We start from the raw sequence: 23,147 nt of genomic DNA, 5'->3' as shown, positions 1-23,147 counted from the left end.
GATTGTGGGAGGGGAACGTGCGGTGGAAGAGCGGGCTCGGGAGGAGTACAGGGGACGGGGCTGCAGGCCCTGAGAAGAGCAGGCTGGGCAGACGGAGCCTGGACAGAGGCCTCTGAGGGGAGGGCGTGGGCACACGAGGCCTTCCCTCCGGCGCGCGTGCTTGTGGTCACAGACCCTCGAGATCCCAGCCCAGACCCCGTACTGCAGGCTGTCACTGATGTTCTGAGCGGCTGTCACCGGGTGTCTATGGTCACAGACGCCCATCCTCTGGGCTTCTGCCGCGGAGCCTGCACAGAGCCGCGTGCCCGCGGCCTAGCAGGTCGCAGGCCAGAGGGCAGCGGGGGGGGCGCGGCGCTGGCCGCTCTCTCACACCGAAGCCTGCGGCTCTGCCTGTGCCGCCTTTCTCGCCTCTGGGGTTTCCTTGAGGATCTGCGCTCACTGTGTGTGGCCTCGCCGAGCAGAGGTTTTCTCTCAGCCTGTGTTCTCCTCTTGGGACAATAGGTCATGGACCTTTTCCTTTGACTTTTGTGTTGTTTTGCAGTCCTTGAAGTGCCTTCGGGGCTGTGTGCTTTGGCCAGAAAATGGTCGGGAAGCCGGTCCTTTATTTGGTTCAGGGTTCACGGTAATAATGTTAGCATCTGTGCCATGGGTCATCATCCACAACCTTTTTTTCTCTATAAAGGGAATTGCTGTTGGCAATTTGTGGTTAAAGACCTCATAAGACCCCATAATTCAAATAAGATTGGGAGACCAGGGTTGTCTGAAAGTGTAGGAGGGCCGTGATGCTTCCGTGGTCCTTGTGGCTGGCTGTGGCACGTCTTCCACTTGGCCTTCCCTGCCCTCTGCCGTGTCTCTGCCGCTGGGGTCCTAGCAGGTGTTTCCAGAGCAACCGCCCGCACAGGGTCCTTTTACTGCGTCTGCCCCCACCCCACCCCTGACATCTTTCTGATTGTGTAATTAAACATTACACATCTTTGGAAATTCAGAATGACTTCCTGAGGCTGCTGGTCAGTGGGCTGAGAAGCAGAAGGATAGTCAGCAAGAGGTCCCAGGGCCACCAGGAGAGGGTCCGAGGCAGGAACAGAAGGGATGCATGGAGGTGGGGTGTTTCTAGTGACCTGTCGTGGTGCCTGGAGGCAGAGGCTCCTGGTGCGGACGGTGTAGCCTTGCCTGCTCTCATGTCGTGCTTGGATCTTGGCCTTGCTCCCCAGAGGTGGGATTGTCCTTGCGTTCCTGAAGCGAACGTGTGGGCCTGGCCCTGAGCACAGACCCTGCAAGTGCTGACCGACACTGGTGACGTACTGGGGCCCTGGGAGGTGCTGCTTGCCCCGCAGCTCGGGGCCGGGGTGACCCTGTGCCGTTTGTTCCCTTTGCAGTCACAGCTCTGCCGCTTCCACTCTGCCCTGCTGCAGAGCAGCCGGGACCCCCGCCTGGCCCCTGCTGCTCTTCCCAGGAGAAACCTCCGGGTCCTGCCTGCAAGGTGGTGAGTTCCCCGCAGCCCTGGGTGCCCTCTGCGGCCTGTGCCCCTTGCCAGGCAGGGATGGAAGACCTCCCTTGTGGGGCCCAAGGCCGGACTTCTCTGTGCCTTCGCCGGCACGACGGATGTGTCTGCTCCTCCGTGTGGTGGCCTGGAGTCACCAGCCCCTGCCCCCGCTGGGGACTGGCACTCCTGGGCCGGGACTCTGCTGGCGGCAGCGTGAGCACACGGCGGCTAGAGCTGTGTGCTCTGGGAAGACAGTCGCTGGCTCAGAGCGTGCAGAAGGCCTGGCCGCTGTGGCTAGAGCCAAAACAAGCCGTAGAAGTAGCGAGAACTGGAGGCAGGAGGGTTCCAGGCCTGAGGCCAGTGGGCAGGACAGCGTGGGAGTGAGGCGGGAGGCGTCAGGAGGCCAGACTTGGGCGTGGCGGGCTGCAGTGAGTTACCTGAGCCCACACTCGCTGGTGACCTCGGCACAGACGTGTGACTCAATGCCGGGCTCCTGTCGGGCTCTCCCCTTCATCCCCGTCACCCACGCATCTGGCCCAGCTCTGCCGTCCTGGCACTTGGCAGTTCATATGGGCATCCTCAGGGCAACGGTGGCTCGCACAGCACAGGCCTGTCCGGTGGGGCTCTCAGCTCTGCCTGTGAGCTGCTTTCCTGCTCACGGGCCCTTGGAGCCTGGCGTCCAGGGAGTCTGCGGGGCTTGGGCTAGGTGATTGGGAACACGCTGGTGAGCACACGGGCCTCTGGACCCAGTGTCGCCTGCAGAGGCTTTCGGTACAGCTGCAGCTCCCCAGGGTGAGCCGGACCCCAGCCGGGAGGGCCCCACGGGCCATGGGGAGCAGAGGCCGGCAGAGCCCTGGCCTGGAGGCCGGACAGGAAGTAACCCGCACCACACGCCTCTGTCTCCCTCCAGGTCCCTCAGACCCGAGCCCCTGTGGAGGAAGGTGCTCTCTGCCACGGTGCTGGGGGTCCCCCTGCTCCTTGGGGCCCACTACCTCACAGCAGAGCCTCAGGAGAAGAGAAGGATGAGGCTCGTAGTAGACGGTGTAGGGCGCTTCGGCAGGTAGGAGAGGTGGGGGCATGGGACGTCTTTCTCCCCCAGCCAGTCCTGTCCTGAGATGTGTGGAGCCTGAGCTGGGGCTAGGAGGGGCTGCAGGGTTTTGCTGGAATCTTCCAAGCCACCTTCCAGACCCTCCAGTGCTGCTGCAAGGACGTGGTGCTGACGAGCCGTGTACCCGGGACGCGGCCTCTTCCAGACCCTGCAGATCAGCCTTGGAGGGCAGAGAGCTGGTCCGGCTTCTGCCAGCTGGTGGGCAGACGGGCAGCTGCCTCCTCCTCCTCTTCCCCTTCCTCCTCTTTTTCTCACCTCCACTCCCCCAAGGACAGTGGGCACCCAGAGCGCTCGGGGGCTCGGGCGGGAGGGCTGCCAACCCTCCTCCACTCCCCATGGACTGGACTAGAGACGGACAGTGTCTGGTCATTAACATCAAGGGTGCCTCAAACTGAAGGCCCTTCTCAGACTCCCTCATCTACCAGTGCTAGATTCCTGGGGTGGGGCTGATCTTCCTGTCAGAGCCCCTCGGACAGACGTTTGTGCTGTTGGTCAGACCGGGGAACTCCTACAGCCAGGAAGTCCTGACAACCAGTTCTTGGCTTTGAGTGAAAACTCAGTCTAAGCCAAACCCACCACTGGGCTGGGCTGGGGTTCACATACTGCTGCCCCGGGAGGCGGCTCGCATGCGACCTTGCTCGAGGCGGCTGCGGGGTTGGGGCCTACGGCTCTGAGCACCTGCAGCCTCTCGACCCTGGTCCCTCTCTCAAGGGAATGCTTAGGCCTTACTAAGGCCTTCAGGCACTTAGCCAGAAACTTCACTGAGATTTGTGCTAACAGAGACCGTGATCGGGTGGTTTGAACACTTCCTGCCATGGGGACGAAACAGGCTCTCCATTTTTTTTTTTTAAAGATTTATTTGTTTATTTACTTGACAGAGATCACAAGTAGACAGAGAGAGAGGGAGAAGCAGGCTCCCCGCCGAGCAGAGAGCCTGATGTGGGGCTCGATCCCAGGACCCTGAGACCATGACCTGAGCCAGAGGCAGAGGCTTTAACCCAGGCACCACCCAGAGCCACCCAGGTGCCCCAAGAAAATGTATTTTCACAGCTTGCTTTCAGAGGCTGGGCTGGGATTGGAGGGAGGGAGCTGGAACTATTCTTTTCTCAACATGTTCTTGTCAACTGTAAGCCCCAGTCATTGCCAGGACAGGCACAGGGTGACCACAGGGCCTCCTGAGTCCGCGGCATCGAACACCGGGGAGGCCGGAGTGCAGGCGGGGAGCAGCTCAGGGCTGGCTCCCCGCCCGGGGGTTGAGCCCACGTTCTGCTGCAGGAGAGCAGGGATTAGAACGTGTCCCGTGTGAGTGAAGGCTCAGAGATGAGCGGTGGGAAGTCCGTGTCAAGGCCTTGCTCTCCCACCCTTGTCCCTTATTCAGTCGTAGCTTTTCAGAAACCTGTGGTCTTTTTTTTTTTTTTTGGACACAGTTTTAAATGTCCGGAAAAGTTGTGGGAATTAGACAAAAGAACTTTTTTCTTCCTGAAATGCCTACAGAGGAGTGTCAATGTGCGCCATTGCCCCGTAAGCTGGGATCTTTCCTAAACAAGGACGTTTCCCATGAGCACCGTCAGGACACTGGTATGCTATGAGCCTCCAACTTCCTAAGCTCATCTACCTGTCACCAGGATCGCATACCAGGCCCACCTCTAATTTCCTGCGGTCTAGAATAGTGTCTCCTTGGTTCTTATGGCTAAACCTGGGGTCAGGCATGGCCCCCCAGACCCCCATGTGGGCCCAGGGCTGTCAGTTTTGATGGCTCCCTGGGCCGAATCACAGGACTCAGGAAAGTGCCGTACTCTGGATTGAGCTGTTCTCCCAGCAAACAAGAGACAAATCAGAAAGAGCCCAAGGAAGAGATGCACAGGGAGAGCCCCAGATTCAGAGTTTCCATATCCTCAGAGACCTGCCCTGTCGCTGACAGGCTGCCGTGCACCCGGGTGGTTCTGGGAGCTTTGTGTGCGTGGTTTCCACGGGAGCCTCCTTCCGGGCAAGACTGAATCGTGGGCCTCCGACTGAACTGTGTCCAGTCCCCGTCCCTGCCCCCAGCTGGGCTGATCTCTCGCGGTCTGAGCGCATCGTCAGTGTGCACTGTCCCTGCCCGTCACCAATCCAGACAGTCCTGTCACTCAGGAGATGGGGGTGGTTCAGAGACCACCTGCCAGGAGCTGGGGCACAGGCCAGGCCCTTCTGGCTGAAGTTAATTATTCACCACACAGGGACCTTGACGCCTTGGGAGGCTCATAGGCCAGTGATGTTGGACAACGGGGGTCAGCAAACTGTGGCCAGACTTGGCTGCTGCCACGGGATGCGTAAGCTTCCTTGGGCTCGTGGTCTTGTCCGCGCTGCGTGTCACGGGCAGCTGCCAGCTTTCACTGCAGCAGCGGGGGGCAGGCCTAGGGCTCAGCAAAATCCTTGCCGTCCCACTTTGTCAGGAAGCATGTTGGTGACCCCTTCTGTAGGGGCTCCTCCGTCTGGGTCCGAGCGAGGCGCACAGGCGGGTTCAGTTGGTGCTGTTTGCCGTGGTTCTGCCCCCGGGCGGCGGTCCATCCGGGGCACTCTTCTCGGAGCGACGTTCGAGGTGGTCCCTGCGCCCACTGGCCCAGTGCCTCCCAGGGCTTCCGAGTGAGTTCATTCCCACCCCGGCCCCCACGTCGTGGCTTTGCTCGCTCAGTGGCTCCACAGCTGCTACCTGCCATCCTGCTGGTAGGAAACACGCTCTTCTCCCCGCTTACTTGTATCCGTCCGCACTCGGGGGTCTCTTACGGATTGTGCGGGCCGCTGCTCTCCGTCAGCGTCAGCTGTTTTCTTGTTGCTGACTGTTCCGGGTTAGCCTTTGTGACCCTGTCTTAATTTCCAAGTTTGTTTTCTTTGACTGACAGATCACAGGCGGGCAGAGAGAGGGAGAAGCAGGCTCCCCCTGAGCAGGGAGCCCGATGCGGGGCTCGATCCCAGGACCTTGAGATCATGACCTGAGCCGAAGGCAGAGGCTTCACCCTCTGAGCTCCCCTGGCGCCCCTGCGGGGTGTTTTGTCTCTGGCATCTTACTATAAAACATCTCGAACCGTGGAGCTGGAGACGCTACCCTGAGCCTAGACGTTGGCGTTACGTCTTCGGACTGTCATTCTGACTCCCGCCCCGGGTCCGTTTGCAGTGTCTCCACTTCTGGGGCATTCTGTCCCTCCACGCACTCAGACACTCTGTCTTGTTCTTCCCCAGGCCTGGACTCGGCCATTCTCCAGGGAGCCTGGTTCCATGGTCTTAAGGACCGTGGGTGGGTGGCGGTGTGCTCGCTGCTCCCAGGCTCTTCTGCAGACGAGAGCGAGGAGCTGTTCGGACACGGGGCTGTGCGCACGCGCTTCCACGTGTCTGTCTGCGGCCGTCCACACCACACCTCGCATTCACACAGTATTTCCCAGTACAGAGATCATTCTCATCCACGCCCTTTCCAGAACTCCTCTCTCCAGCTGGGGGGACCTTGGCTTCCCTTGGTAGCGTGTTTGGCCAGTCACCGAGTGTAGCAACTACCCTGCCCCTTTGCAGACCTTGCATTGCCTTTTGGACTGAATCACTCAAGAAGGAGGGACGCCCCCCCCGCCCGCTTTGTATCTCTAGGGAGCTCAGAGAATTCGTGTCCTTGCTCCCCTGCCAGCCATGCACCCCGTTCTTCACAGACAGTCCTGTTTGCTCCCTGGGTCCAGATGGGGGTGAGTGGGACAGAGCCTGTTTGGGGAGTGCGGCGTGGCAAGCACAAGGCACGGGCTGCCCTGTACACTGAGCGTGCTCAGTCACCACGACTGCGGGGTGGGCAGCCTCTACCCTAGCGGGGAGGCAGACCCATCCAGAATCCAGCAGCTTTTTCCTTCCCGCCTTTCAGCTGCGGCCCTCCTGTAGCGGAGGTGGTGGGAGGCAGGAAGAGAAGAGGTTTGGCTTGACCAGTGTTTCTGGGTCTCCTCGGGGCTGCTTCCTTGAGGAACAGGAGCCCAACACCCCTCTCATGAAGGTCTGCGGGTCTGCAGTCTGTGATGCTGGAGGCTGGACTCAGCCCTGGTTCCTTCCCTCTCCAGACCCAAGCGGCCTGTCTATAGCCCGGGCCACCGGGAGTGAGTGCTTGCCCTTGCCAACGTAAGGAGGGGCCCAGGCCCCCAGGACTGTGGAGAGCACTGGGAGCCCTGCCCTGGGATCCAGCTGCTGGGAGGCTGCTGTCCTTGGACATATGCAGTGCAGGTGCATATGGGGGCTCTGCTGGGCCGGCAGTGCAGACCCACCTGGAGCAACACCGTGTCTGCACAAGGGAGCTGGTGACCGACCGCTGCACAGGTCCTAGGTGCTGGGAGAATGAGGAAGAAGCCCCGCCTGGTCGTGCGGGCCTGAACGTCCCCCCACTCCCGTCTGTCCCGGGTGCTCCTTGCTGCACGTTCAGGCACAGGAGTGGTGTGGACACAGGCTGCCTGTTGTGTAGACCAGGAGCTGAGACCGCCCGGCCGGCAGTGCTGAGAAAGAAGCTGGACGCGAGCCTGTCCTCTCCCTCCCTGCCCCGCCGGGGAGCCCAGCAGCCCTGCCACCTGCTCAGTTTGGGGGCCAGTGGTCTGGGGCGGGGACGGGATGGCTCCAAGGCCCCGCGCCTTCCGCCAACAGGTCTCTGAGGATCGGCCTGCAGATCTCCCTGGACTACTGGTGGTGTACAAACGTCGTCCTGCGAGGGGTGGAAGAGGTTTGTCCTCGCGCCCCAGCTACAGTGGGCAAGGCCTCTCGCTGGGGGAAGGGGGGGGCGTGACACGCTAGATGAAGGTGGGTGCTGGAGCACTGAGGCGGCGCCCGCCAGCCCCCATCCCTTCCCTCCATGCCTGTGGTCAGAACAGCCCGGGGTACTTGGAGGTGATGTCTGCGTGTCACCAGCGGGCGGCTGACGCCCTGGTCGCCGGGGCCATCAGCAATGGGGGCCTCTACGTGAAGCTGGGCCAGGGGCTGTGCTCCTTCAACCACCTGCTGCCCCCGGAGTACATCAGGACTCTGCGTGTGCTGGAGGACCGGGCCCTCGCGCGTGGCTTCCAGGAGGTGAGCCCTGCTCTTGGGTTGGGGGCTGGGCAGTCTGGCAGCCTCCCCTGCCGCTGCTCCACCGGCTGTTCTGCGAACCCCCCGCCCCCTGCCAGGTGGACGAGCTGTTCCTCGAGGACTTCCAGGCCCTGCCCCACAAGCTCTTCCGGGAGTTCGACTACCAGCCCGTCGCCGCCGCGAGCCTGGCCCAGGTACACCGAGCCACGCTGCACGACGGCACGGAGGTGGCCGTGAAGGTACGCTGGGGCCTGTCCCGCACTGTGGCAGGGTCTGGGGTGGTGCCAGCGGCCCCAGGTCCTCCCCGAAACCTCGCCAACGCAGGTGCAGTACATCGACCTGCGGGACCGTTTCGAGGGGGATGTTCGCACGCTGGAGCTACTGCTCCGGCTCGTCGAGCTCATGCATCCCAGCTTTGGCTTCAGCTGGGTCCTCCAGGTCAGCACTGCCTGGAGGTGGGCTGGATCGCGGGGGGGGGGGGGGACCTGCACGCCCCATGCTGGGGTGGGCCGGTCCCCAAGCCGGACCCTTAGCTGCCCGTGTGGCCCCCAGGACCTGAAGGGCACCCTGGCCCAGGAGCTGGACTTCGAGAACGAGGGCCGGAATGCCGAGCGCTGTGCACGGGAGCTGCGGCATTTCCGCTATGTCGTGGTCCCCCGTGTGCACTGGGACGCGTGCAGCAAGGTGGGCTGGGCCCCTCCGGGGTGGGCACATGCAGCCCGGCCAAGCTCAGCCACCTGCTCTCTCCCAGCGCGTGCTGACGGCCGAGTTCTATGACGGCTGCAAGGTCAACGATGTGGACGCAATCAAAGGCATGGGGCTGGCGGCGAAGGACGTGAGTGCCGTGGGCGAGGTGGGCGGGGGTGGGGGGCGTGTGCTAAGTACCCGGTGGCAGTGGCTGGTCCCGACCTCCCCCCAGATCGCAGAGAAGCTCATCCAGGCTTTCGCGGAGCAGATATTTTACACTGGCTTCATCCACGCGGACCCCCACCCGGGCAACGGTAGGAAAGGGCCCAGGGCTGGGAGTTGGAGGGTGGGGGTCGGAGCTGACAAGCTGCGTCCCTAGTTCTGGTGCGGAAAGGCCCGGACGGGAAGGCACAGCTGGTGCTGCTGGACCACGGGCTCTACCAGTTTCTGGACGAGAAGTAAGCCAGCCACGGAGCCGGAGGGAGATGGTTCGGGGGCGGGGGGGGGGGGGGGGGGGGGCTGGGCCTGGCCTCACTGCTGGCTTCCCACAGGGACCGGGCGGCCCTGTGCCAGCTGTGGCGGGCCATCATTCTCCGGGACGACGCGGCCATGAAGGCACACGCAGAGGCCCTTGGGGTGCGAGGTGAGGCCGGGCTCTGCGGGTGTGGAGCTCCCGGGGGGGGGCAATCCGTCCCGGCTCACCCCCCACCTGCAGACTACCTCCTCTTCTCCGAGGTGCTCATGCAGCGGCCCGTGCGCCTGGGCCAGCTGTGGCGCTCGCACCTGCTGAGCCGCGAGGAGGCGGCCTACATGCAGACTATGGCGCAGGAGCGCTTCGAGGCCGTCATGGGTGTGCTCAAGGCCCTGCCGCGGCCCATGCTGCTCGTGCTGCGCAACGTCAACACCGTGCGCGCCATCAACACCGCCCTGGGCACCCCCGTCGACCGCTACTTCCTCATGGCCAAGAGGTGGGCGCCGGCTGGCCAAGGCCCTGGGGGTGTGGTGGGGGCGTGGCAGGAGGCAGTGGCCAGAGTGGGACCAGGCTGGGCTGACTTGTGACTCTGGGCAGCGCCGTCAGGGGCTGGAGCCGCCTGGCAGGTGCTGCGTACCAGAGTGTCTATGGGGCTAGTGTCCTGCGCCACATCAAGGTCATCTGGGAGATGTTCAAGTTTGAAGTGGCCCTAAGGTGAGAAAGGAGGGGCAGGCATCCAGGGTGGGTGGCCGAGACCTGCTCCCCACCCACCCCTGACCCCCCTGCCCTTCCTTGCAGGCTAGAGACCCTGTCGATGCAGCTCACCGCCCTCCTTATTCGGCTCTTGGTCCAGCTGGGCCTCCTGCCCGAGACCCAGGGGCTCTCACAGTACTTGGAGACCTAGGCAGTCCTGGGGCCGAGAGGCCCTCAGGGCTGGTCCAGCATCTGGCCCCACAGATCGAGACCTGGGGCGCTGAAGATGCTGTACCCTAGGTGAGCGGGGGGCAGCACGGGGCTCAGACCACAGCCCGGCCAGGAGACCCAACAATGACCACAAGCTCTACTCAAACCAAACATCTTTTTCCTCGTGTTTTGTACAAAAAGAGGTGGGGGCGGCGGCCTCTGGGAATCTAGAAGTGGGCGGTGACACGGTCGGTCTCCAGCAGGTCATCCAGGATCTGCAGAGAGAGGGGCTGGTGGGCTGGGGGTGCGCGGGGTGGGATGGCTGGGCCGGGTAGGGCGGGCGGGGGCTCACGATGTCCGGGGTGGTGCCGATCTTCTTGGCCAGCTCGCCGCGCTCCATGGTGCTGAGGTACAAGTAGCGGTTGAGCAGCTCACCGTCCAGGACGTTGCGCACAGCGTTCTGCAGGGCGCGCCGGTCCGCGTGGAGCAGCCTGGGGGGACGCGCAGGCTATAGGGCAGGGGCGGGGGCGGGGGCCCGGTGGGCAGGGGGCGCACACGCACCGGAAGGCCCTGGGGTTGAGGCCGGCGTGGTGAGGCAGCATGGTGGTCAGCGCGTTCTGCAGCATCAGCAGGCGTCGGTAGGTCTTCTCCTGCATGGGCAGCAGCAGCCCGATGCCGCCGTCCAGGGTGGCTGCGGGGGCCCCGTGTGAGCCAGGCCGGCGTGGCACCACCCGCACACACCACACGCCCCCCCCAGGCCCGTCGCTCACGCCGGCACTCACCGAACCACGTGATGTGCTTGTTCTCCCACACCACCGACTTCTTGCTGGGGCCCTCCGCGGCCCCGCGGCACGGCGTCCTCCAGAAGGTGTTCACGTGGGCGCCCACATGGAAGTCGGCGCGCCGCAGCAGGCGCAGGCCCCCGAAGCTCTCTTTGGCTGGGCCAGAGGGAGCTCCGCTCACTGCCCGCCCGGCAACAGCCCCCTGGGGATGGGGGTGGGGCATACTCACCTTCCGGCAGGTACATGTACACCATGAGGTTGCGGTCTCGGTCGGACACTGCGGAGCAGAGCCCAGGGTCAGCCTGGCCAGCCCCAAAGCCCGCGAGCCCCGGAGTCCCCGGGGCCCTGCGCTCACCCAGGAAGCCCAGCTGCGCGTTGTCCACCATGAAGTCCACACTGTACACCTCCAGCGGCTTGGCGTCCTGGGGACGGGGAGGGGAGGGCCGTCAGGGCGGGCCGCGGCCGGCCCCCGCCCGGCTCGCGGCGGGGCTGCGCACGCACCCTGGACACGAGGCTCAGCGTCTTGCTCTCCTCCTGGTAGCGCAGGAGCGAGATGCTTTTCATGACGTCCGCGGCCAGGATGAAGTTCTTGACGCTGATCATCTGGTGGATGTAGAGCTGCGTGTCGATGAAGGCCATGCCGGTCAGCTCGCTGGCCCGCAGGCTCCACAGGAAAATCTGGGGGGACAGGGGCCGCAGGTGACGAGGACAGGCCGCAGGCTGGCCCCAGGGCGGGAGGGAGAGCGCAGACCTTCTGGCCAATGGCGGACACCAGGTGGCCGTTGCAGTGACACAGGGCGGTCACCGGCCCCTTCTGCTCCTTCTCATACAGGACTTTGAACTTGTTCTTAGTCAGGGGCTGGCCAGGCTCAGGCACCACCTCAATCACGTCCATGATCAGGATCTGCCGGGTGTGGGGGGAGGATGATGTGCGGGGAAGGGGCCAGGGCTGCCAGGCGCCACCCACCCCCACCGGCGGGCCCTTACCCGCCCTCGGCACGTGACCTCCTCCCCTTGCATGAGGCAGGTCCCGGCGGCCACGTAGCCCTTGAGGCCTGACACGGTCTCCTCGCTGCGCAGCGACACGGTCTTCATGCAGGTCACGTGCTCCCACTCCTCCAGCTCGATCCTGCGAGACGCGGGGTGAGGAAGCCGCCCGCTGGCCGCCAGGCCCCACCCGGCCGGCCCGGCCCAGCCCAGCCCGGTAGCCCCACCTGGCATTGGGGATGGCCTCCCAGCTGACCGGGGAGATGAGCTGGATGGAGAAGGCCTCCTGCTGGGGGTGGACGTACCGGTCGTCTGCAAGGACACAGGGTGCTGGTCAGGGAGGGCAGCCCAGCCAGCCCGCCCCTCCCCGGGCATCACGCACCTCTCTCGATGGCCTCGAACTCCTTCTCCTCGCCGGTCATGCGCGGAATGCGGGTGCACGGCATGTTGGTGCTGGTGGCGACAGCATAGACCTGAGAGGGCAGAGCGAGTCACAGGCGCCCGGGGAGCCGTGCCCAGAGGGGCCCCGGCCCGAAGACAATGGGGTCAGACCTTGGACTCCACATGGTAAGCCACGTAGTGGGCTGTGCAGCGCAGTGGGATCTTCCTGACCGGCCACGGGGCGTCGTAGGACAAGTAAGCGGGCAGGACGCTGATCCTCAGCTCGCCCTGGCGGGTGGGGGGAGGGGCTGGTGAGGCCCGGCACCCGCCAAGGGCAGGACAGGCAAACTTGGGCTCCCGAGGGCTCTACACCGCCAGCCCTCAGCTCTGCCAGAACGGGGTGTGCACGGGACGGAGACTTGCTGGCCCGTGCTTCACGGCCCCCCATCCTTTCTCCTGGGCTCACGCCGGGCCGGGACCCTGGCCACAGACATGGTTGGGACCCAGAGGAAGCCATAGGCCGCACAGCAAAGGTTACCCACATACCAGCCATGCTGGAGTCGGTACAGACAGACGAGGGGACCCCTACTGCCCCTGACCCAGCCAGTGCCCTAAGTGCACATCCAGACCACCTGCCCCGTTCTCATCACGGGTCCTCAGACCGGCCTCACAGATGAGGAAACGGGGCTCAGAGAGGGTGAGCACCTTGCCAGAGTCCCAGCACCTGAAGGGCACAGCAGTGACCAGCGCTGGCCCCGAAAACAGGTGCCTCGTGGGCTGCAGCCGCCACTCCCGCCCGCCGTGTCCCCCAACCTTTCCGCATCTCACCTCTTCGACCTTGGCCTTGTCCACCTGCTGGATGCCCCTCAGGGTCCCCGGCACCTCCTCCTGACCCAGGCAGGGCAACATGGGGCAGCACGAGCCCTGGGGTCCCCCTACCTGTCTGTTGAAGTACAGGAAGCCTCGGGGGCAGTTGACGTTGTGGAAGGGGGCAAAGGAGTCAATGGGACCGTCGATGCCCATGGGGTGCAGCCGCAGGGCCCCCCGGCCCGTCACCAGGAGCCAGTGAGGCGAGGGGCCACAGATGAAGACCTGAGGGCAGGCGCTGTGAGGGGCTGCCCAATCTGCCCCTCCCCGTGCGCCCCCCAGAGCCGCCCGCCTACCCCTGAGTAGCCATAGATGTCCTCGAAGTACCGGAACCGGGCCACACGGCCACGGGCCCCAGCCCCCTCCTCCGCGCCGCCACCCTCCGCTTTCTTCTTGGACGGCTTTGGCTTCTTCTCCCGGAAGTTGATGTTGTGAGGGACCTGGAGGGGTGGAGCGCCACGAGGGCCGGGTTGTGTCCCCCAACCCCGTTCCACATCCACCCGACGCCCCGCTCGGCCCGCTCACCGCACCTTCTTGAAACGGACTTTGAGGTTTCCCTGGCCAAGCTGGGAGTCGTGGGGGAAGGCCTCGTAGATGAGCAGCTCCTGGTCCACGTGCACCTGGGGGCAGCACAGGGTCAGCAGGGGAACGGGGGCACCTGGCCGGGCCGCCACAGGGCACGCAGCCCGCACTCACCAGCAGGTAGGGCCTGCTCTGACGACTCCCCAGCGCCACCAGTAGCACCTCCTTGACGAGCGGCAGCTCCCCCTGGCGCGTGGCCTCCTCCTTTCGGGCCTCGCCCTGCGTGGTGGGCTGACCGAAGGAGCTGTCCACCAGGACCCGCTGCCCCACGGGGAAGTTCTTCACCAGGAACACCAGCCTCCAGTCAGGCAGCTGGTAGATCTGCATGGGGAGCGGAGTCAGCAGCCACGGGAAGCCCCAGGAAGCCACGGGAAGCGGGGGGCAGGGGCCCGCACTGGCACAGGGCCTCACGCACCTCCATGGTTCCGTTCTCCCTCACCAGCAGGCACCAGTGGGTGGGCTCGACGCGGAACGGGGTGGGGTCCCGGTCCGCAGGGGGCTGGCTGCTCCTGCGGGCCTCCTCCTTGCTGGGGCTGAAGAGGGAGCCCGAGTCCCCGTACAGCATCTCCTCCTCGTCGTCCACGGTGGGGCTAGAGACAGGCAGGCACACGAGTCACATGTGGCCCACCACAGGGCCCCTGACCCCAGCCCAGGCCCCGGCTGCCCCCACGTACCTGGTTTCCGAGCCCTGCCCCTCGGCCTCGGAGCCACTGCGGCCTCCCAGGTCATCGCGGGCCCCGCCCAGGCGGCTCTCGGTAGTGAACATGCCGCTGACGTCTCGGTACACGCACAGGGTGATCACCTTGGACTGCTGCGGGGACAGGGCAGGGGCTCAGCACGGCAGGAGCGGAGGGGCCTGCAGGCTGTGGGCACGGCCGGGAGCTTACGTGGTGCAGGGGTGGCTTGTGCAGCGCCAGGCGGTGGTGACGGCCCCCATACGAGTCACTCTTGAGCAGGAACATGGTGACGTGGCCCTCAGCACTCATGATGACCACGTAGGGGTCGGCCACGGCGCACTGCACGATGGGCGAGCCCAGGTCCACAGGGATGAAGTGCAGCTGGCTCACTGCGGGCAGGGACGGTCAGCGCCGCGCGGGCTCCCACACCCTGCCCGCCGCCCGCCGCCCGCCGCACCTACCTCCTTCCAACAAGCGGATGCCAAGCGGCGACACCTGCACAATGTAGCGACCGTCCCCGATGTTGCCAGCGAAGACCGTGGGGCCCTGTGTGGCAAAGCCACTGGTGTCCAGCTCCATGATCTCTTGCCCTGTCTGCAGGATCTGCGAGCAACAGGGGGGTAAGGCACACCCCACAGCGGGACCCCGCCCCAGGCTGCCGGACCCCCACCCCTCACCATGGTGGAGTCTTCTCGGCTCAGGATAAGGAACCCATGTCTCCGTCCGTCATCATCTGCCTCAAGGGCGCTGGGCTCCTGCTCTGCCCCCTCCCCCTTGGGGGTCTCCTCCTGTGACAACGGACAGCAGGAATCACGTCACCTAGCCAAGGCTGTCAAGCAGAGCCCGGTCCTGGGCCCCACTGCCCCCAGGCCGCCCGCACGCTCAGGCTGAGTCCATGTGGAGGGCAGCCCTGGGTCACCTGCCCCACCCAGGGCCTCCAGGCCAGCTGAGGGTCGACCTACTTGTTCCTTCCGCGTGGGAGCGACGACTGTCCACATGTCGTAGCAGCCAGGAAGTTCAAAGGTTGTCACCACCTGGGGCCGGATGCTCTTCTGGAGTGACAATGCAGGTATCAGTCCTCCCAGATCCTGCCAGGAGGCAGCACCCCCTGCCCCCACGTACCTGTAGAACGGACAGGGCCCCATTCTTCCCATAGCCGGAGCACACCACGATCTCCAGATCTGGCTCAGGGCTGTTCTGAAACTGCACAGGAGCTGGGAATAAGGACAGGGCCCCAGCCCCCCCACACCCCCATAGCCCTGCACAGGGACTGACGGGAAGGACAGGCTCCAGTGCCCTGTGCCGCCCACCCCCTCCACCCCAAGGCACCTCTTCGGAGAGGAAGGCAGGCTCGCCCATGGCCGCGTTGGCACAGGGTCCGATGTTGAGGATGCTGTCGCAGACCTGCAGACACAGCCGTGCTCAGGCCAGCCTGGGTGGGAGGCCCCCCCCCCGGGGCCCCAAGCTCACCTCGAAAGAGTAAGTGGCCAGCTGTGTGCCCGACTGGGCCTCGCTGCCGTAGACTTCAATCTCATCCACCTCGTCCTGCGGTGCGGACTTGCCCCCTGTGGTGGACACGGGGCCCTGCGTGAGCCCACCCCGGTCACCCAGGCCCCGCCGGCCCCCTCCAGCCCCAGGTCTCCATCCCCACCTGACCAGCTGACTGTGGAGTCCACTCGCTTCTTCTTCGAGGGGGGCTCGTCCTGCCAGGCAGGAAGGGGCGGTGAGCAGCCCTGTGAGGAGAGCCTGCCCAGGGGCCCGTGTCCCGACAGGTTCCGCGGACGCACCTTGTCGGCCTCCCGGACGGTGCCGGCCGGGGCCTCTTGCAGCTTCTCTGTGTACTTGAGGAGGAGCGAGTTGCCCAGGCGAGAGCCGAGGAACAGGTAACCAGGCTCCATGGTGACCATCTGAAGGTGGGCGGCCAGTGAGGGGGGAGGCCAGGCCCGCCCCCAGGGCCTCTCCCCGCCGGCCCTCCCTGGACTCACGCTGGTGGTGAGCACACTGGCGGCGGCCTTGTCGAAGTGGAAGGCGCGGACGCTGCGCATGCCGTCGGTGATGAGTGTCAGCACGTAGCTGCCAGGAGGGGGGCTGCTGAGCTGGGGGCCAAGCGGGGGGCGGGGGGGGGGGTGCCGGGCAGGGGCAGGGCTCACGGAGGGGAGACGCACATCTCACCGCCCTTGAGGGAGATGACCATCTTGTCATAGGAGATGAAGGCTGCCTGCGCACAGTCGAGGGTGATCCGCACGCCCTCCTGGGTGCCTGTGCTGGGCGCAGTCAGGTGGACGCCGAGGTCTTCCAGGCCCCCCCCCCCCGCTGGTCCCACCCCTGCCCACACTCACGAAGGGGAAAGGCAGTGGTGCCGGTGGTGAGGCCGTTGAGAGCCACGCCGTACGGGGGGACGCTCTGGTTCAGGTACAGCAGCGAGTTGACCGCGAAGACCACCACCCCGCCTGGAGAGGGACACGCTGGTGGGCGGGGCCCCACATGCTCTCACGGGCCCCCACAGCCACGGTCCTCACCTATGGGCTTGGGCACGGCGAGGGCCTGGGTGCAGTCGAAGGGCAGGCTGGTGAGGGACCAGATGACCGGGTGGACCTTCTGTGTGATGTTCAGGGAAATGGCCACGATGCAGCACGTGTCCTGCCGCACAGCCACCCGCCTGCGGACAGACGGCTGGGTCGGCCGGGGCCGGGGCCGGGGGGGGGGGGGGGGGGGGGGGGGCCGGTCCCTGCCCTGAGCCGCAGGCCCCGGCTCCGAGCCTCACCCCGGCCAGGTCTGGTTGGGCTCGAAGAGGATGAGCAGCGTGGGCTCGTAGTAGCCGTGCAGAAACTGCAGGTCCACGACGTTGAGCAGCTTCTCGTCCAGGGCCCGCACGTCGATGATGTAGCTGGGCAGGAAGCTGGACCTCTGCCTGGGGTGCGACAGGCTTCAGCAGGCAGCGGGAGCAGGGCACGCCACACACACAGCCCCTCCCCCTCCACAGTACTCACCCCTCCCCCATCAGCCCCTCGTGCTCCTCGGCCAGGCTCTCCCTGCGGAAGGGCAGCACCACCAGGCGCGAGCCGTAGATAAGCATGGCGGCACAGCGCCCGTCGGGGTCCACCCGCACCCGCGGTGCGTGCACGTTCTGCACAAACCCGTCCTAGGGGCAGAGGGCATCATCAGGCAGGCCTGGGGACAGGAGGTAGGGGCGGGGAGGCGCTGGGGGACGGGGGCGTGGCCCAGCCCTACCCGCAGCTCAGGCTCTTCAAAGTAGTGCAGAGACAGGGTCTTCAAGTCATGGGTGCCCGGGTCATACTCCACCACCGAGAGCTGGAAGGCGGCCACAGGTCGGAGCTGTGGCCAAACCCGCGGCCCGGCAGGCCCCCACACCGACGCCCACCCCCAGGCCTATCGCCTACCTTGGCGTCCTTAAAGCTCAGGAGCAGGGCGTCCCGCTTGGCGCCAGCTAGCTGCACACTGGCCATAGACATGACGTTGCCGAAGAAGGAGAAGGAAGCCACCAGCTCCAGCTTCTCCCGGTGTTCCCGGTGGGCCTTTCCCTCTGAGGGACAGGCCGGTGGGTCCGGGTCCAGGCCCACACCCCTGCCCCCACAGTCCCAGACCTGTGGCCAGGGCAGCCCCCCCTGTGCTCACCTGTGCTCCTGTCATTCTTGCTTGGTGCCTGGGAGGGGAAGAGGAGGGTGAGCGGTGAAGCCACAGACGGGGCAGCCCCGCCTCACTGGGGGACAAGGAGAAAAGGCCACACAGGGCCAGCCCTGCCCAAACCCTCACCACCGTGCGGCCCACGTTTCCAGGCACTTCAGGAGGCAGCTGGGCACAGCCCAACCCAACGTGCACAAACACGCTCACACCCGGTCCCCAGCGTGGCCACAGCCTTCTCAGAAAGCCCCGGTCACGGCATCCGTGACAGCCAACAGTCCCCTCCCTCGTGTGCGCACAGGGGACGGGGGCGCAGAGAGACTGTCGAGCAGATCCCGCATGGAGCACGGAGCTGACACGGGGTCCATCCCATGATCCTGAGCCAAAATCAAGTCGGACGCTCAACCAACTGAGCCTCCCAGGCACCCCGTGAAAGTTTAATAATGAGAAAAAAAGGGCATTTTTCATAACACACTTGTGCTATGGGGAAAACACCCTAAAAAGAGCTGCTTGAGGGCGCCTGGGTGGCTCAGTGGGTTAAGCCGCTGCCTTCAGCTCAGGTCATGATCTCAGGTCCTGGGTTCAAGCCCCGCGTCGGGCTTTCTGCTCAGCAGGGAGCCTGCTTCCTCCTCTCTCTCTGCCTGCCTCTCTGCTTACTTGTGATCTCTGTCTGTCAAATAAATAAATAAAATCTTTAAAAAAAAAAAGAGCTGCTTGAGAAAAACAACATAATTAACTCGTTACAGAAAAGGCATCTCGAACACCTAACACATTTTCACAACAACAAAACTCAAGAGCCAGAGAACTGCAGCAGGAAATTCTACCAAATGTTTCAAAAATGATAAACTTAAAAAACGTCAAATACACCAAAATAAAACCAAAAACCACCCTGGTCTCGGGCTGACGGCACCGCGGGCGGTTAGGCCCCCCACACCGATCCTGCACACGGGACGGACTCGAGGCCGACTCCTCACAGTATCTGCAAATGAGCCAGCGACGTGGGAAAAGGACACCACGGCACAGCCAGACTGAGTCATCCCAGGAATGCCGAATAAGTTCAGCACGAGAACACCCAACTATCAAGGTTAAGGAGAAAAATTTAACATACTGTTTTGAGAGATATAAAAAAGCACGTAATAGGGGCACCTGGGTGGCTCAGGTCATGGTCCCAGGGTCCTGGAATTAAGCCATGTCAGGCTCCCTGCTCAGTGGAGAGCCCGACGCAGGACTCGATCCCAGGACTCTGAGATCACGACCCGAGCCGAAGGCAGCGGCTCAACCCACTGAGCCACCCAGGCGCCCCAGATAAATAAAATTCTTAAGGGGAAAAAAAAGGGAAGAAAATTAAGGGTTTTAAGGGAAAGAGTCCTGGAGATACAGTGGGACATTCCATGAGAAGAATGTCGGTTCCAAACAGTCCAAAGTGAACCTCATTCTAAATCTGTCTCATACACGCTAATAACGCAGCTTTACAACGCGCGTGTACACACACAGAATTCTCGAGGGTCCTACAAGGCCCGTGTCCCACCTTGTTCATCTTTAAAGCTATCGTGGACGCGCTTCGTCTCTGGCTCTTCCGTGTACATCTGAGAACTGAATCACTCAGTGTAATGAGAAATCCACTTCGACTTTGAAAGACACGGACTCTACAGACGAACCTGAGGGGCCGGACATCTCTACAATATGGAGACTTTGCCACCCATAACCACGATCTAGTCTCTGTTTACTTGGCATTTCCATTAATGTCAATGAACCCCAAAGGTCACAGGGGTTTTTCCCGCTGCCCAGCTCCACTCCTGCCACTGCCCCAGGCCATGCCCTCACCCCTCTCCCAAACACAGCTCCTCTGCTCTGCGAACAGCACGTCCTACCTCGGATCGAGCCGCCCTCGCTTCCCACCTCACCCAGAGGACTGGGGTCCCAGCCACACTGCCCACCCCCCACACATGCCCACCTGCTTTGTGCTCTATGCCCCCCCCATTCCTGTCACCAGGGCTGAGCTGTGAGCTACAGGAGCCACCTGCATGAGACTCCTCCAACGGAGTCAAGACCGCCCAAGACGGGGCCCATCACCCCTCTCCTGAGTCTGGGCTTTCAGTGGCTCCGAACAGGCTGGGAATGGAACTGGTGCCGTAGCCCCAGGCTGTGGTCCAGGTGAGGACTGGCAGCTTCCCCCTTTCTCTCGAGGCCAGGAAAACCAAGCCAGCCAGCTGGGGGTGGGGCAGGGGAGAGGGACAGAGAGGGACAGGCCAGCTTGCCTCCAGCCCCTCAAATCACCGAGTCGAACCCCAGACCTCACGGAGCACAGGCCAGGGACCTCCTCAGTCCATGGGGCGCTCTGTCCAGACTCCCAAGACACGCACCAATGCAGGCACCTGCGGTTCCACAGCAGAAACCAGACGGCCTAGACGCTCTCCAGCTGCCCCCCATCAGCCCCATCTCCTGCCCCACGTACTTTCCAACTCAGGAGCCGGCACACTTTCCTACACTGAGCTGAAGCCAACACGTGACTTCAGCTCGGCAGCCGCGCCGTGGGCTTGGACGTGTTACAGGTCTCTGAAGGTAAGCAAAGCCCCCTGCATTCCAGCGGCCCGGGCGGGGGCGGCAGCCAGGCCGGCACACCCCTCTGCTGCGCGCTGCTCCCATCTTTCGAACCGTCTTCCGCTGCTGCTGCTGTTGCTTTGATTCCCTTGGTGCCGATCTTTATGGAGATGTTCACGTTACCAATGCTCTTTCTCCATGGGCTCCAAACCCTGCAGGCCCCCATCCCCGCCTGGGTAAGAGCTACCAGGGCCCGCAGGTCTCCAGGCACAGAGGCTTGGCAGCCGGGGACACAGCCTGAGGCCTCCAGGCCACCGCCTCCCCTGGGTGTGGGCTCTCCACCCGCCTCCCCGGCTGTGGCTGCGCCTCCCACAGTGCAATCCTTGGCCTCTTCTCTTCTTCCTAATGTCTCAAGCCTGGGGCACCCACAGCCCCAAGGAGCCATCTTCTGGGTGATTCCAACCAGGTTCAGAGTCTGAAGAGTCCCTCTTCTCTCCAGCCCAGACTCCGCTCAACATGGCTCCTATCCCCAGCTTTCCCTCAACCTCAGTGGGCTGTGGAAGCAGCACCCAGATCTGTGTGTAGACGGGCTCCCAGGATTCACGCCCTAGCTAGGGCTGGTCCACACAAGCCGTGCCAGGGGGCAGAGGGGGCCGTGTGCCATGTCTCCCTCAGGTCACGAAGACACTGTGCTCCTTGGTGACTTGCTCTTTCTCGCTCAGCCTTCCTTCTGCAGGAGGCTGCCCTGGGGTGAGTCCCACACGAAGGCCTCCAACAGCACTGTGAGAAGCAGACGCTCCAATCTCCTGGCAGCCTGTGCCGAGCCGCCCAGCTAAGCCACTCCTGGCTTCCTGACCCTCAGAAACTGGGAGAGACTATCTGCTGTTCCTAAGTTTTGGGGCACCTGGGTGGCTCGGTCGGTGAAACATCTGCCTTCAGCTCAGGTCGTGATCCCAGGGTCCTGGGATCGAGCCGACATCGGGCTCCCTGCTCAGCGGGGGGCCTGCTTCCCCCTCTCTCTTCACACTGCCCACGTGTTCTCTATCGAAAAACTAAATAAAATCTTAAAGAAAAAAAAGGGGGGGAGGGTAGGGGTTGTGGGGGGGCAAAGGGAGAGAATCCCTAGCAGGCTCCACACCCAGCACGGGGCCCGACAACGTGGGGCTCCATCTCACGATCCAGAGATCATGACCTTAGCTCAAATCAAGAGTCTGGACAATTAAGCGCCTGAGCCACCCAGGCACCTCCCTCCTGGCTGGGACTGGCCGAGCACCGTCACCGGCCTGACACCCACACGGCTCTCGCTCGCTCTCTCTGCAGCACCTCAGTCCTTGCCTGCTCCAAACTCAACTTCGCAAAGAGGCAAAGTTTCACAGCACTCCTGCCCCCCACTCCCCCACCCTGCTCCGCTGGTTTCCACGGCACGTCACGACGGGCCCTGGAACCACGAGCGCAGGTCTCTCTGCCCGTCGTGCTCACCAGCACTTTCCTCACGAGGCCTCTGCACAAACACGCCTGTGGAGAAAAGGAGCGACTGAGCCCACCTGCAGACGACATCATGAAAGCGCACTTGCGACCTCTCTCTCAGAGTTCACCGAATCGGAGAAGGAACTGTACGGGACGACGGGCCGGAGAAACCAGCGTCCACTCACTGAGTTCGGCAAAGATGCTCCCAGACAACAGAGACACATTCGTTCTTTCATTTTCAACGTCTGGACACCCGGTGTGGGGCTCAAACTCACCACCCGGACCAAGAGCCCCTGGCTCCTTTGCCTGAGCCGGCGGGGCTGCCCCATTTTTATCTGCAACATCTTTTTCAGTTTTGACTGAACTTTGGGCAAATCCCAAATACTGACCTCAAAACTGCCGTTACCACAACAGCTAAAAATAAGGCTGTTTTTCACAACACGCCGTCAGAGAGCGGCTGTGACGCTCCGGCTCTGCCTGCTCCGCTCGCTTCTTCCCGTGCTCTTGGGAGGCGGTCCGCGCATTTCAAGCAAACACAGACTCAGCTGCGCTGAAGCAGGTGCCAGGGAGGTCGGCCCCCTCCTGCGTGCCCCTCTGACCCCGTCTGCCGCCGCCTCAGCTCCCGTTCACCCCTCCCCGACCCGTGCGCCTTCACTCCAGTACCACGCGGCGCCCCCTCTCCGCCCTCGACCGCTTCCGGCCCGCGCCCTGGCCGCTGCCCCTGCCCCGACCGCCTCCAGGCCCCATCCTCGCGCTTGGAGAAGTCTCGCCGGCCCAGCTCCTGCAACAAGCCCTCCCGGACCGGTCACCCTCGGCGCCCACAGCACCGCTGTGCTTCCGCTGCGGACGGGCGCACCGCACTCGAGGGACCTCCGGTCGGGGGCCTGCCCCCCGGTCGGGGCCCAGCCGGGCTCCCCCCGGCCAGGACCGTCCTTCCGCCGGCCGCCGGCGTCTCCAGCCCGGGGAGGCCGTGCCCGAGAGCCCCGCGGGAAAGCGCCGCCTCCCCGCCCCCACCTCCCGGGCGGCACGTGCCGCGCTCTGCCCGCCGGTTCGCCGGGGCGCGTCGGGGCGGCGCGGTCTTCGGCCTCGGGGCCCCCGCGTCCCCCGCGCGGGCAGGTGCTGGCGGATCGCGGACCGTGGCGGGCCCGGCCCGCACCCACCTCGGCGTCGCGGTTGAGGCGGTACACGTAGAGCTGCGAGGTGCCGGCCACCACGAGGTTGCGCTCGCTGTTGCTGAAGAAGTTGCAGTACATGGCGAACTCCAGGCCGGTGGGCGGGTGCGCCTGCTTGTACACGGCGTACATGGCGCCGAGCCGGGCTGCGCGGGGCCGGGCCACAGCATGAGCCGGGCCGCCGCCACGCGCCACACGCCGCCCGCCGCCCGCCGCCCGCCACCCACCTGGCAGTTGGAGCTCGCTCGCGGGGGAACGGGACGGCGGCGGACAAGGCCCGGGAGGCCCCGGAAGCCGAGCGCCGTGGTTCCGGGCGCCCGCTACTGCGCCTGCGCTGCGCCGCC

The 23,147-nt window shown here is 64.2% G+C and overlaps 2 protein-coding genes across 6 annotated transcripts in view; one reads left to right on the top strand and one right to left on the bottom strand.

Moving 5' to 3' along the window:
• Window positions 1-9,876, top strand: part of ADCK5 (aarF domain containing kinase 5) — a 19,677-nt gene extending 9,801 nt beyond the window's left edge. Inside the window, exons 2-15 of one of the 5 annotated variants that reach the window (XM_047725006.1) lie at window positions 1,377-1,480; window positions 2,394-2,543; window positions 7,227-7,302; window positions 7,446-7,646; window positions 7,742-7,882; window positions 7,968-8,081; window positions 8,196-8,327; window positions 8,395-8,478; window positions 8,563-8,644; window positions 8,710-8,788; window positions 8,882-8,973; window positions 9,046-9,298; window positions 9,400-9,516; window positions 9,601-9,876. In XM_047725006.1, coding sequence (XP_047580962.1) covers window positions 1,377-1,480; window positions 2,394-2,543; window positions 7,227-7,302; window positions 7,446-7,646; window positions 7,742-7,882; window positions 7,968-8,081; window positions 8,196-8,327; window positions 8,395-8,478; window positions 8,563-8,644; window positions 8,710-8,788; window positions 8,882-8,973; window positions 9,046-9,298; window positions 9,400-9,516; window positions 9,601-9,706 — 1,731 coding nt within the window. In that variant the 3' untranslated portion in view covers window positions 9,707-9,876. Of the gene's footprint in view, window positions 1-1,376; window positions 1,484-2,393; window positions 2,544-7,226; window positions 7,303-7,445; window positions 7,647-7,741; window positions 7,883-7,967; window positions 8,082-8,195; window positions 8,328-8,394; window positions 8,479-8,562; window positions 8,645-8,709; window positions 8,789-8,881; window positions 8,974-9,045; window positions 9,299-9,399; window positions 9,517-9,600 lie in introns of those variants that run through there. The other 4 variants (XM_047725005.1, XM_047725007.1, XM_047725004.1 and 1 more) reach the window with 4 other exon arrangements.
• Window positions 9,862-23,147, bottom strand: CPSF1 (cleavage and polyadenylation specific factor 1). The gene is made up of 38 exons (XM_047725000.1): window positions 23,031-23,147; window positions 22,792-22,949; window positions 17,618-17,645; window positions 17,383-17,525; window positions 17,213-17,293; window positions 16,972-17,123; window positions 16,746-16,892; window positions 16,501-16,640; window positions 16,321-16,431; window positions 16,147-16,240; window positions 15,967-16,054; window positions 15,769-15,888; window positions 15,633-15,684; window positions 15,452-15,546; window positions 15,311-15,385; window positions 15,104-15,184; window positions 14,944-15,033; window positions 14,659-14,769; window positions 14,443-14,584; window positions 14,192-14,370; window positions 13,979-14,115; window positions 13,720-13,894; window positions 13,419-13,625; window positions 13,253-13,342; window positions 13,019-13,162; window positions 12,795-12,947; window positions 12,027-12,143; window positions 11,857-11,947; window positions 11,702-11,786; window positions 11,475-11,616; window positions 11,239-11,391; window positions 10,989-11,165; window positions 10,843-10,909; window positions 10,717-10,764; window positions 10,488-10,643; window positions 10,267-10,396; window positions 10,058-10,196; window positions 9,862-9,980 (listed from the first exon to the last, which is right to left on the bottom strand). The coding sequence occupies exons 2-38, from the start codon at window positions 22,933-22,935 to the stop codon at window positions 9,933-9,935; spliced, it is 4,332 nt and encodes a 1,443-aa protein (XP_047580956.1). The 5' UTR covers window positions 22,936-22,949; window positions 23,031-23,147; the 3' UTR covers window positions 9,862-9,932.

This window comes from Lutra lutra, chromosome 4 (genome assembly GCF_902655055.1).
Source record: "Lutra lutra chromosome 4, mLutLut1.2, whole genome shotgun sequence".
Lineage (NCBI taxonomy): Eukaryota > Metazoa > Chordata > Mammalia > Carnivora > Mustelidae > Lutra > Lutra lutra.
The sequence above is the reverse complement of the archived record's forward strand: the minus strand, read 5'-3'. Positions and strand labels throughout refer to the sequence as shown.

Bases quoted from the DNA above. Each gene is read 5' to 3' on its own strand.
- CPSF1 (XM_047725000.1), bottom strand. From the start codon at position 22,935: ATGTACGCCGTGTACAAGCAGGCGCACCCGCCCACCGGCCTGGAGTTC. The intron at 16,893-16,971 runs GTGAGTACTGTG...GTCGCACCCCAG, and splicing joins GAGGGGCTGATGGGGGAGGG to GCAGAGGTCCAGCTTCCTGC. The intron at 14,371-14,442 runs GTAGGTGCGGCG...CCCTGCCCGCAG, and splicing joins CATCCGCTTGTTGGAAGGAG to TGAGCCAGCTGCACTTCATC.